At 34.5% G+C, this 13,656-nt stretch overlaps 1 protein-coding gene across 9 annotated transcripts in view; it reads right to left on the bottom strand.

The window, feature by feature from the left end:
• Positions 1 to 13,656, bottom strand: part of ARB2A (ARB2 cotranscriptional regulator A) — a 422,367-nt gene that overhangs the window by 370,714 nt on the left and 37,997 nt on the right. For all 9 annotated transcript variants that reach the window (XM_087861977.1, XM_045796280.2, XM_087861983.1 and 6 more), the window contains 2 exons: positions 9,386 to 9,487; positions 4,925 to 5,025 (listed from right to left, as the gene is read on the bottom strand). In XM_087861977.1, coding sequence (XP_087718103.1) covers positions 4,925 to 5,025; positions 9,386 to 9,487 — 203 coding nt within the window. The remainder of the gene's footprint in view (positions 1 to 4,924; positions 5,026 to 9,385; positions 9,488 to 13,656) is intronic.

The raw sequence follows: 13,656 nt of genomic DNA, 5'->3' as shown, positions 1-13,656 counted from the left end.
ATAAAACATAAATCTCTAGCCAGATTTAGCAAAAAGAAAAGAGAAAGGACTCAAATAAAATCACAAATGAGAGAGGAGAAATAACAACCAACACCAGAGAAATACAAACAATTATAAGAGATTATGAAAAGCTATACACCAACAAACTGGACAACCTAGAAGAAATAGGTAAATTCCTAGAAACATTAAATTACCAAAACTGAAAGAGCAAGACATAGAAAATTTGAACAGATTGACACCTGCAAAGAAACTGAATCAGTAATCAAAAAACTCCCAACAAATGTAAGTATAGGACCAGATGGCTTCACAGGTGAAAAAAAAAATATGCCCTTAGTTGTTTTTGTGTGATTCTAGTCAAGAATAAAAAGCCATGCTTATAAGACTATCTAATCACTGCTATTCTCTTATTAAGCACATTGACAATTTATTAATTCTTTTTTTTTTAAAGATTTTATTTATTTATTCGACAGAGATAGAGACAGCCAGAGAGAGAGGGAACACAAGCAGGGGGAGTGGGAGAGGAAGAAGCAGGCTATTAGCGGAAGAGCCTGATGTGGGGCTCGATCCCATAACACTGGGATCACGCCCTGAGCCGAAGGCAGACGCTTAACTGCTGTGCCACCCAGGTGCCCCGACAATTTATTAATTCTTAAAAAGGTAATTAAGATAAATATTAAAGGAAATGCAAAGACTGAAATTAGTTAAGAAAATGAATAGTAATTAATAGTAATTCAGCATTGACATGAAAGAGATAGTTGGGAAAATTTCACAAATTACATGCTGGGTTTTACAAATGACGCCTAAAGCCTAAATTCTACTTACTACTTAACATGATAGCCTTTGGAGTCTTCCTGATTGAGCCTACCAGAAACATTATTCTCTGGCATTCAACTCCAGTATATACACTGAAGAATTTCATTTTGAAAATTACCCTTTCACACCACTCTCCCACATCCTTAAACCCTGACAGTATCTTTCTAAATTTAGATACATTATCCAAACTTATTATAGGCTATATATTTTTATCAAGCTATATGTAGATAGTAAAAAAAAAAAGACATATTAGCAAAAGCATTTGACTATAAAAACGTAACTATGTGAATGCAAAGAGTATTCTTTTGTGTAGTTATGGAACTGCATTCTAAAAACAAACTGACATCTCAGTTTATTTTACTTACACAATAAGTTTAATTTACATAGAAATGACAGAGCATTTCAGGAGCAAGTCTTAAAAACAATTTCTGCTGAATGACTGCTATAATAATCTCCTTAAGAGAGAAATAAACATAAACTAAAACGGCAGTTGTGAAACATACATAGAAGCTTTCTAGTGAAGACAAAACTCGACATTTAGTAGGAACAAACTAAAAGAAAAAAAAAAACCAGAAACGGTTTTGGTTTAGATCGTTGGCTAAAGTCAGAATCTGTATCCTTAAAACTTCCATCTTAAGCATATTAGAAGCTATTTATTAAGGCAGGCTCCTAGGCAATAAACTCAAATTGCACTATCTTCTGAATTCCACCGTATCCATCAATGAGGAGAAAGGAGGTTCTTCAGTGTTTCTGTGTCCAGGACGTGGTGAGATGCTTTTTACAAGTTCTCACTTAACTGCAACTAGCGACCTCACTGGTAACATGAAGTACTAAATTTTTCCAGAATTTAAATGCAAACCTTATTTGTCTTCTAGGAACTTTAGACAGTTATACAAGAACTTCTGTTTTCTGAATTATAGCAAATTAAGTCTAGAGTTTGACTATGAAGAAATAAAAATTTTCCAACACAACATGTCACAAATACAGACTACCTTTAATCAAATAATTTTAATCAGCAAAACTATAATTGTCTGAAATTCTTAGAAATTAAATGGGAATTAGAGTAAAATAATTGAAAATTGCTTAGTTTACAAATGGCATAAATTATCAATAGCATATCATTCTCCTTTCTTCCAATAAGAAAATATATCTTTATGTTCAAATTCCTAAAATCAAGAAATTTCCTAAAATGCATAGGTCTAGAATTTATAGTTTACATATTTGTATCATACTCATTTACTATTCAACGACTACCATGAGAACACAGGAAATTTCCCCAAACTGCTGAAAGACAAGCATTAAAAAATACTGTAATAAATTTAAGAGAAAGGAAGCAAACTCATGCCATTAGTTTACTAACATTTTTTAATTCTATTTTATTATTTTTAACTTAATTTTTAATCTTGCTAAATGGCACATTCACATTTAAAATCACCTTAATTTGTTTTTGGAAGAAGGCAAGATAGGCAGAAAAAGAGAATGAGAACAAAGGAAATTGAGAAAAGAAAAAGACAAACAGTGGTAGAGGCGATGAGAGAAGGCTTCCTAGGAGACATCAGAGCCAAAACCTGAACACAGGTGGAGGTAGGGGTATAATGAACAAGGGAGCAAGGGCATTTCAAAGACAAAAAACAGCATGAGATAAAAGACAAGGTATGAATGAAGGACAGTAAGGTGGTTAAATATGGAAGGCAGAGCTCAGGAATGGAAATGAAGGAATATGGACAAAAAGGTCCACCTATGCATTATTAAATCCCACCGTAATGAACATCAAACAAATGTACCATAGTGAAAATTGTCATTATTCGTATGTAACTAGAACTCATACATCTCCATCCTAAAAAGTAGGAAATGAAATTCAATTAATAAGCAACCTTCAACAGTGAGATTAGTAACGAAAACAAGTATTTCAAACAAGACATGAGAAGCAAGATAGCAGGGAACAAAATGCTAACAACCAGACTTCCCTTCTCTAATCCTTGGATCTTTTATTGTGACAATTTATGCTAGAAGGTTGTATTTACTTTTGATAAATATATCGGGAAGTAAATGGGATTGGTACTTGAAGCTCAGGGGTCCACTGATCTAAATTTGAAGTACACTGCATTACAGAAAAAATCCTGTGGTGATCATTTGGGGCCAACTTGATCATGAACACAAATGTTGATGCAGGTACAGGAGGTGGGGCATCTAGATAATGCAGAATATTTTCTCTCTATATATAATTGTCAAAGTGAAACTTCAAAATACTTTATCATGGAGTAAGAGCCACCAAAAATTAAACCTGTGATGATCCATACGTCCAAAGAACGTAAGGTAGGAGATCCTAGAAAAAAGGAATCACTTGTACATGGATAATCCAATAAGACACAGTTGCTAAGTTTTGACAGAGATGATGCTAGGGGGTAGAGGTTAAGGGTGAAAAAGATGCAGATGCCAAAAAGGACAAAGTTTGTTTAGAGAACAGCACCTGTCCAAGTGAACAAATATTTGTGGCTCATGGAAAAGAGTAAACTGTAAGCCCCATTTAAAAATAAAACAAAACAAAACAAACATCCCCAGTTCTTCTGTAAGGTCACATACTATGGATACTCTAGAATCAACATAATATTAGCCTGCAGCATATAATTAATTCACATGGAAATGGGCAAGCATCTCATGTGCAGCAGAAATTATTCAGGGCATTAATTATACTTAAGCTATAAATGCTAAAGAACAATGTCAAGAACTTTGAAGGGCCTGAGATTTTATCCCGTTTGCAAGCTAACAAGTTAGCCTGCTACTATTTCATGGATACTGCCAAAAGACACTAGACTCCTGTGTCAGAGACAAAAGAATTTATTACTCAAGGTATATAGCAAGCAACATGAGCTTATTTCCATCTCTTTCTTTTGTCCTTCAAAACCCAAAAAGGCAATGTGGACAGGCTAAGGATAGAGACTAAGCACACAGTGGGACTCTATCATAGCTGAGGAACCTTAAAATTTATGAACCCCAATCTCATAAGGGGGGTGCTAGCAAACCTGCTCATTCTTTGCCACCAGTGGGGGATGGGAAGAGCATTTTCTTGGATAGCAAACAAATCTGCTCTCTGCCTTGGAGGAAGACACAATCTCTGTCTTCCAAGCTGTCTCCTATACAAACACACTCAAAAAGATAGTCCACAACAAAAGCTGTCAGTGTCTTTGCTCAGACACATGCGGAAATGCAATCCATGAAGAACTGTCGCCCAGCAAACATAAACTAAGTTTCATATATTCTTTATGCTACTGTTTAACCAAGTAATTCATTCTGACTAGTTTTTTAAAGAATCAAAACAGGAATATAGGAACTTCAGCTTTTCCTTAGAGAACTAAAGTAGTATATAGTTATCACACTAAACAAATGTGTCCATATGCATTTTATTAAAATTACTTACCATGACACAGAATGAAAAAAACTTTTGGTTTAACAGAACATTCACCTGAATGACAAATGACACTTTCAAGGGTTCTTCCCAGTGGTACCATGTGAGGAACCTAACTAGTCACAAGGCCTAAGCCTTCATCAAGTCAACGTTAAGTAGGTTAGACCCAATTTATTAGCCAAACTAGTATCAATCTTCTTCACACAGATAAGCACCTTTTTTTTAACCTTTATTGAGGAATAACTGACTGTGATGATTTGATATATACATACATTGGAGAATGATAAACAAGATTAACAACACATCCATCACCTCATATAATTAACATAGGTAACACTTTTCTTTTTTTAAAGATAAGCACTTAAAAGAACACTTATTCCTCCTGGCATGGCAGAGGATTCAACCTCTTAAAAACATTTAAAAGATAAAATTTGGCATGAATTTCTTTTCTGATGTAGTGACTCACTACAAAATATTAAGATCATGGGAAGGATATGTTTACATAAAAACATAAACTTTGAAACTGAGAATATGTTTCAAACATAACCACTGAAATAATCAAACAAAAAATGCAAAACATTTTTTAAATCACTTTTTTTTAAAGAAAGACTTCATGAACAGCTTTAGCTTCAAAACCTTTATTCTGACTATTCAAAATTGAATAAAAAAAAAAAAACAAGTTTAAAGTTGAATATATGACCATACCTCTCCTAGAGCTTCGTATCTTTTCTGGTTCCACCTGTGCAGGTCTTCTCGGTAGTTAAAAACAAATGGTTCTCCAGTTTTTATGTGTCTTAACTGCCCCTCTAGAAGATAAACAAATAGTATTGCTATGATTCAGAGTATGTTTATAATGATATGAAATATATAACAAATAATGACTGATAAAAATTTAATATAACTTTCTCAGAAGTTTCATTTTTTTCTTTACATTTTTCCTTCAAATATCAACATGATGCAAACATCTAAATACTATAAAAGAATGGCCCCAACTACTCAAATGCTGCGCCTTTTGACCTTCATTTCTCTAAAGCAAATTAACAACATATAAGGGCCTATAATGTATAAGGATCTTGGCTAGCTACAGCTGTGAACATGGTCCCAGTTCCTAAGCTTAGAGGTTACTGGAGGAGTAGAAGCATGAATAACAAAAAGTTAAGCAACTTTTCAGGAAGTTAACAAGAATGAGGTAAGTCAACAATCTAAAAACTGCCACAGCCAACTCATGTAGACAATAAAGTCTAAAATGAGTTTGGAAAAATGAAAGATCCCTATAGGTTAGAAGAGGTTTAGATGTTCCAATGAGATTTCTCAACTAGGCCCTGTAGTATGGTTAAGTTTTTAAATGAACATCGGAGAAAAGCAGAGAGCCAACACCGGTTTGGACTGTCAAGTCAGGCACACTCAATTCAGAGATTTTACTGATAATAACTTTGCTAGTAATATCAAGAGAATAAGCAATCAAGAGGCACAGGCAAAAAACAGCAGGAGAGGTCCGGGACAGCCTGGGTATTTCTTCCCAGGTCCTTCCCTCTCACTGCCAGCACTCTCTGGTCCGAAGTAGGGGGGTCTCTAAGTGAAGCAAAAGGGTCACCTCATACATTGGTGAGCATTTGATTATAAAATACTTCAATTTTATATGCCAGAGAGTGGTACCGCTTCTATATTCTTCAGAGAAATATACTTCAAATATCCACAGATTATGTTTGTTTACCATAAGCAATGCCAACCCAGTCATCCTGCTCAAAGTGTTCCATAGATAAAGACTCTGCTTATAGTAAACATTAGTCTGCGTTCACTAAAAGATTACATTATCAGCAAGTTTATAAGGAGAAAAGACCAGGCTACCTGTGTTCTTTCTGTCCCAGAAGTGTTCTGCTGGTAATCAGGAGAGAAACAGACCACAGGCCAATTACTTTAACCTACTCCCCCCTGCCTCTACCCAGCAATTTAAACAAAAATGTGAAAAATGGACAGAACACTCAAATAACAGTGAACAACCCATTTTAACAGCAACAAAAAGAAGTACTGAGCCAAACTGCAGAACACTGGAGAACATGTTGGGATAAAAAACCAGAAGGCTCAAACTACTGGGTCTGGACTTTATGCTAAGAGCAGTGAGGCACAAGAAAGGGTTTAGAACCCGAAGAGGGACGTGACATGCAGAGTGGAACTTAGTATTTGATTTTTATTCAATGAGGGCATGCAGGAGTGGACAAAATGTTGAAAGGGAAGTTATGGCACTAAAACTGAACCCTGGAAATATACTACTCCAAGTAAAACTACTTCACTATTTTTATGAATCAATTTCACCACATACAAAACTGCCTTTTTAAATAAACAAAATAAGGGCTAATTCTTATTTCTAAAGTTTTTAATACTCTCAACATGAGACATTGTGTTAGATCACTGGAACACCTCTTTTTGTATTCTTTAGGAAAATGGGGCTTGTCAAAATAGTCATCTATAAGCACTAGTGTTAAAAGTGAAAAGAAGGTTGAAAAAAAAAGTGAAAAGAAGGTTAAGAGGCAAAGGAAGTGAACATTCTCATTCAGGAAAAAATATCTGGATCACTTATGTTATATTTCTACTTGCAAATATGGCATTTCTCAAAGGTTTGGACAATCCTTCCAGTGACTGTCAAAGGTCTGATTTAGATTTAGGACACTTTAGCTTAGGGTCCCCTAAAATCAGTTGTAAAATTTCACATGTATACCTAAAATGTGTGCTATTCTGGGAACTGTATCCATATATTTTATCAGATTTGTTACAGAGTTTAGGACCTCCAAGAGGCTATCACTTGCCTAAATGAATTAATAAGTTGAAAGTATTCAGGATAATTCCTGGCATGTATTAAGCGTTCAATAAATATCAGGTATTATGCAAGACGGTATTCAAACTCAAGTCCAATTATTTTTTTTAGTGACACAAAAGTGTGCTGCCTCATAATAATGCACCAGAGCAGAGCGAGTATAGGTGAGGGGAAAAGGGGAAAAGCCTTCAACTTCATCAGCAAGGACATCTGAGCTGGGCCCTACGCAATACAACAATGGGAAACACAAGGTGTATTTGAAAAGGCACAGTGATTTCAAAGAATAAGTTATCAATTTGATGCAGGTAAAAACAATCTCTTTCCCTTTGTTACAAATTGTTTGGCTTACAATAAAATTTGTATCCAAATTCTTCTTTTACCCAACTACTTTAGAATCCTTTAGAAAAAATTAGAAACTCCTTCAATCAGTTAATGAAAGTTTAATTTCAAAGCTTTCGTAAGAGTTTTTGTTATCATAAAGTTAAAAAAGAAGTCCCCAAAGATACTAAGTTAGAATTGCCCTTTTAGGGGTTTAGTATCGAAACCCAATTTTCTGTTTCCAAAACCTCACCTCTTTGAAAAAATATTCACCATTAACCCAAATTCAAAGGTGAACTGTATCAGGCTAAAAAGAGATCCTTAAAAGTGATGTTCTCTCCTTCGAATTCAAGCATTTCTGCCTCATACTGTTAGTCTATGTTTATGCAAGACAATGTCCAAGAGCCTTATAAAATAAATGGTAGGTGTGTGCAAGGATGCATACACATTTGAGGTATACATACATGAAACGGTACATGTGTATGCAAAGGTATAGGTATGTACATAAATGTGAATGCAAGGTAAGTACATGCAAGGCTGTACAAGTGTGTGAAAAGATGTGTGTATGTATCTGGTAAAAAAGGAGAACATAAAAGTATATTGCTTTTGGAGCACCTGGCTGGCTCAGTTGGTAGAGCATGCAACTCTTGATCTCAGGGTCATGAGTTCAAGCCCCATATTGGGTATGGAGCCTACTTTAAAAAAAAAAAAATTGCATTCCTTCTTTGTTTTTTAATCACTTCAAGAAATATTCATGGAAGATGAAACATAGACTTCAGTGAAAACTGATGTCCTATATCCATAAAGCAAACATAGTTCTATGATTTACCCACAATACTAACATCCCACCCAATTCCTGTTCTGAAGGAATCTAGGAATCATTTTAAAGGAAGAAAGAATTTTAGTCTCAATGCCCATTTGGTTCTGTTAATTAAAATACAAAGAAATTTGAAAAAAACAAAATAGTACTACTCATACATATCTTGGCATTAAGATATCCTTTATTAAAAAGCATGAAAATTAATGTCAGAAAAGAGATAAAAGTTTCTAATACCATCTGTTTAAAATCAATTAATCTTCCGATACACAGAGACTGTCAGTATAAATCCTGACACCTATAACTGTTATTAAAAAGGGATATCCACTACTACAATGATAACAAATCACCCAATTTAGTTGATGTGGAGCAACAAATAGAAAGCTACAACTTAAATGCTACCAAACCTGTAACAACAGTACTCTTCAAATGTAACGGTTTGTTATTAATTCAGTGATTCATAATTCTATGTTCTAGAAACATCTTTGTAACTTATGGTATGTTCTTCCAAACCCCAAGTGCAAAGTCTTTCTTATTCAGAATTTAATTAATGAATTTTAAAATAAACATGGTGACTGGGTGGCTCAGTCAGTTAAGCATCTGCCTTTGGCTCAGATCATGATCTTGGGGTCCCGAGATTGAGTTTCGTGTAGGGCTCTCTGCTCAGCAGGGAGTTTGCCTCTGTTTCTCTGCCTCTCATTCTTGCTCTCACTCTCTCTCAAATAGATAGATAGATGATAGATAGATAGATAGATAGATAGATAGATAATCTTTTAAAAAAATAAAATAAATTTTAAAATAAGGATGTTGCCTGAAAAAATCATGGAAAACTGAGTATAATGCTTTAAAATATCATCATAGATGATAATTGCTAACCACTTCATTTTAAATATGTGGAAAAAATATTTAAATATAGCCTCTTTCCACGTAATTTAATTGGAGTTCCAATTGGATGCCAGAGAGTTGAAAGCTCAGGGTTGAAATACATTAAGTTAAATCAAATTCAAGTCCGTTGGCTTAAGTGACTTGATAATTATGGGAAATTATAATTTGGTTCTTTTGCTTGAGTGACGAATTTCACCATGAAGGGATAAGTCATTATTTTTTAAATGAATTACATAAAATGTTTTAACTGGCAAATAAAAATAGCAAATAGTATCTGTCCTATGATTCTATTAGCATGATAAATAAATCTTGTATGTAGCATACAACCACTTACTTTCATTAAAAGCATATTCAAATCCTTCCAGGGTATCAGGAAAATCAAGAGGTGGTTCATCTTTTTTCATTAGTTCATCCAAATCAATCCTAGATAATAAATCTAGAAAAGAATATGAAATGCACTTACATTCATTTTCTTAGTAACAAAGTCATATTTTAGTAACAAAGTTAATAACAAGGATTACATTTTTGATTATTTTACATATTTTTCTGTTCTACTAGATTATTTTTTATGTGTTGCCTTATTGATAATGTTTTTAAACTTTTAAGTTCCCCAAGTGCTACATCATGACAATATCAAAAGCACTTTCAAAATCATAATTCCCAAAACAATCACAATTTTAGATCCTATGTACCACTATAGTGAATTAGTAACTTCTTCCCCTCAAAATATTCAGCTATTAATGTGTATCTTACTAACCTCCATCTATAGTTTTAAAAGTTTCAGGTATTTTAAATGGTCACTAATTCTTATATAAAGATGAAACTACTATTTATGAATAAGGAAACTTACAAATTTAAATGGGGCAATACAGCACATTATTTCATTTTTATAGGAAAAAATCACAATATTAAAATGCAACATGCTAACTGGAGAAAATGTGGTTAACACAAAGCAGTCTTTATCTTCATACCATTTGATTCCCACACAACAAAAAAACTGTCAACAAAGTTTTTTAAATAAACATTTTATTTCGAAATGATTTTGGATTTACAGAAAAGTTGAAAGAAAAACAGATGTGTCTGTAGGTCCTTTACCTGGTTTCACCTATTGTTAACATCCTACATTACCAGGGTACATTTGTGAAAGTGAAGAAACCAACATCTGTACGTTCCTATTAACTAAGCCCAGAAATTATTCATCAGGTTTCCCATTAACGTCCATTTCTAGTCCAGGATTCCATCCAGGATACCACACCGCATGCAGCTGCCATGTCTGCCAGGCTCCTCTGGCCTGTGACAGATTCCAGTCTTTGCCTTTTTTTCATGATCTTGACTCTTTTGAGGAATACTGGTTAGGTATTTTATAGAATGACCCTCAATTTAGGTGTGTTTGATTTTTTTTTTTTTAATTTTGTGATTAGACTAGGGCTACAGGTTTTTAGAAAGACTACTACAGAGGTAAACTGCCCCTCTCATATCATATCATATCATATCATATCATATCATATCATATCATATCATATCATATTATATCAAGGGAAACATGATATCCACGGGACATCACTGGGGATGTTAATCTCCCATCAGTTAGCTAAGCAGTGTCTGCCAGACATCTCAACTATGAAGTTACTATTTCTCCCTTTCCATAATCTATTCCTTGGAAGTGAATAAGTCTAGCCCACTTTCAAGGAGGAAGAGGTGGAATTATACTCTACCTTGTGGAGCAGAGAATACCTATATATATTATTTGTAATTCTTCTGTATGAAATTTTTGTCTCTCTTCCTCCATTTACACATTTATTCAATCTTACTTATATCAGTATGGAATCATGGATATTTATTATATACTCTGGGTTACAATCAATACTACATCATTTATTTTGTTGTTCAAATTGTTCCAGCAATGGCCATGGCTGTAAGCTCTTTCAGCTGTCTCCTGTAACTGTCTGACATGCTCTTATCTTTTTGTTTTTTAAGTATTTCCTTATTTTGTGTTACCACAAGATGTTTGCTATAGGCTTATCTTTTCCCTGCCCCAGCCTAGACTCAGTCTGTCAACAAGTATTTAATGGTATCTTTTAGGCTCTTATTATAAGATGAGGCAAAAATTCTCACTATATGCCATCAGAGAGTTATATCAAAACTCAGAAAAACAAAAAGATAAGCTTCAAATTTATTGTTCTGAAGAAAAGATTTTTTAAAAAAATGTCTAGGTTTCGAGATTTTGCATTCTAACTCAAGTTCCTGAAAAGAAACCAGCTAAAAAAATACAGTCCCTTTTCCTACAAAAGAATTATCTCAGAAGAAACACTTTCTGTCTCTTACTACAGAGATATAACAAATCCATATATATGGAACATCAAAATACGCCAAAGAAAAAAGTAGTTTGTCTACCTCTAGTCTCTAGTCTCTTTCTGTAGGCCATAAAGATAGGCCATCAAAAAAAATCATTTTTTAGTACTCTTCAAACTGCTATATCAAATAAACCTCAACTCACATAAAAATATAGCATCTTCAAAATTCTAATACAAAAAATGTTTGTAAATTCTCTAGTAAAATGTAAAATGTCACATAATATGCATACTGGGCTAAAAAGGGGTTATACACGACAAATTTCTGATTCATTAGTGAATTTCTGAACACCATGTAATCCTTTGCAAAACAGAGCAAAATAGAAGATTTTTTAGTAGCAAAAATGGCTTGGAGTGGCTCGAAAATTCTCTTTCCGATGAATTGAGTCTCCTTCACTTTAGTCATCTACATTTCAAAACTTAGAAACCTTTTAATCAGACACACAGCAACGATCTAATATATAAGCAGATATATTATGTCTAACAGCCATTTTGTCTACCAGCTCAGATCATAAAATGCCACCTAACATCTACATACCAATTTAAAGTTTTCACTTACTTTACCCTACTTGATCATCACAACCCTACAAAACAGTAGCATGTATTATCACCTTCACTGTCTTTCGGATGAGACAATCAGCTCAGAGAGTAAAAATGGCTTGTCCGAAATTATACCTTAATAGTACACCGGGATTAATGGAATAAATGTATTTTCCAATACCTAACTCAATGCTCTTTCAAAATCACCATACTTACTCTATGCGCCATATCAACCCTAAAATATTCTGCCCCCTCTCTTCCGTACCTTATAAAGAATAAGGTTATGAATACAGAAATATGCTTTTGCCTTGTTTGAAATGTTCCTGTGAATGACAAAATGAAAACTAAATAAATAGGCATTCCTCAAACTTCTCCTCTATTAACAAGGGAACCAGATATAGATATTTTTTTATTTCATTAGCATTGAGAAGACATGTAGAAAGAAAATGTCAGAAATTATTTTTCCTGCTTTTTAAAAAGAAAGCAATACCATAAGCTGCATTTTAGACAGAGACTGGGTTCCAAAGACAGTGGATTAGGCGAAAATCAAGTATAATAAAACATTTCCATTAAAAATACCTTCAATCACCTGTAAAATACAGTATGACTGAATCGATATAACTTAAATATGCATCAGATAATAACACAAAACACACCTCTGGTGATTAAAGTGATTAAGGAACTTAGAATTCTAAACTTCAACTAAGCATATGTAATAATTGGGTAAAAATACCACTTGACACCCAAAAGAAATGAAAATAGAGACTTAAAACAGATATTTGTACACTCAAGTTCATAGCAGCATTATTCACAATAGCCAAGAAACAACCTAAGTGTCCAAAGACAGAGAGGAATGGTGTGCTGGTTAATTTTATGTGTCAACTTGACTGAGCCCTGCAGTGCCCAGATACTTGGTTAAACCTTACTCTGAGCGTGTCTGTGAAGGTGTTCCTGTATGAGATTGACATCTGAATCTGGACGAATATGTATATGATACTTTCAAACACTTCTGGAAAACTAACAACATTATGAAATTGGCTGGTTGCTCCTAGGGTCACTGGACAAGGAAGTGGAAAAAATGGACAAATTCAGGAATTCAAATCCCAGGTCAAGCACAGCATAAATAACCTCTAATTTTCTAAGTGTGCCCTGAAGGTAACCCTTATCTCTTGTAGCTGAAGGGCTGAGATTGTTAAAAATCAAGCACAGAATCTCATCCTGCAACTAGCTGAATTATAACGCAAGTAGAACTACCAGTCTCATAGGTGTCCATGGTTAAAGTGAGGACACTAACTGGAAAAGAATGGGATCCTGCAAATTGGAATGGCGACATGTGGGAAAACCCTGATGCAGCTGGGGACAATGACTCTCAAATTCTGATAATTCTTTGTCAATGGAAGAAGCTTTCCCACCCTCAGTAGAAGTGGTCTCTCTATCTTAGTCTGGGAAAGTTAACCTTCGTTGCCTAAAGAAACGGTAATGCCTTCCCTCAGGCTGCTGCCAGGCAAGACAAAGCTGATTCTTGGGGCACATGGGTGGCTCAGTCAATTAAGCGTCTGACTTTGGCTCCAGTCATGATCTCAGGGTCCTGGGATCGAGCACCGCATTGAGCTCCCTGCTCAGTGGATAGTCACTTGCCTCTCCCTCTATCTCCGCCCCTCCCTCTCCCTCATTCTCTCTCTCTCAAATTTTTTTTAAAAAGCTGATTCTCTTC

The sequence above is a fragment of the Ursus americanus genome, chromosome 5 (genome assembly GCF_024610735.1).
Source record: "Ursus americanus isolate L20-20 chromosome 5, mUrsAme1.1.p, whole genome shotgun sequence".
NCBI lineage: Eukaryota > Metazoa > Chordata > Mammalia > Carnivora > Ursidae > Ursus > Ursus americanus.
The sequence above is the reverse complement of the archived record's forward strand: the minus strand, read 5'-3'. Positions and strand labels throughout refer to the sequence as shown.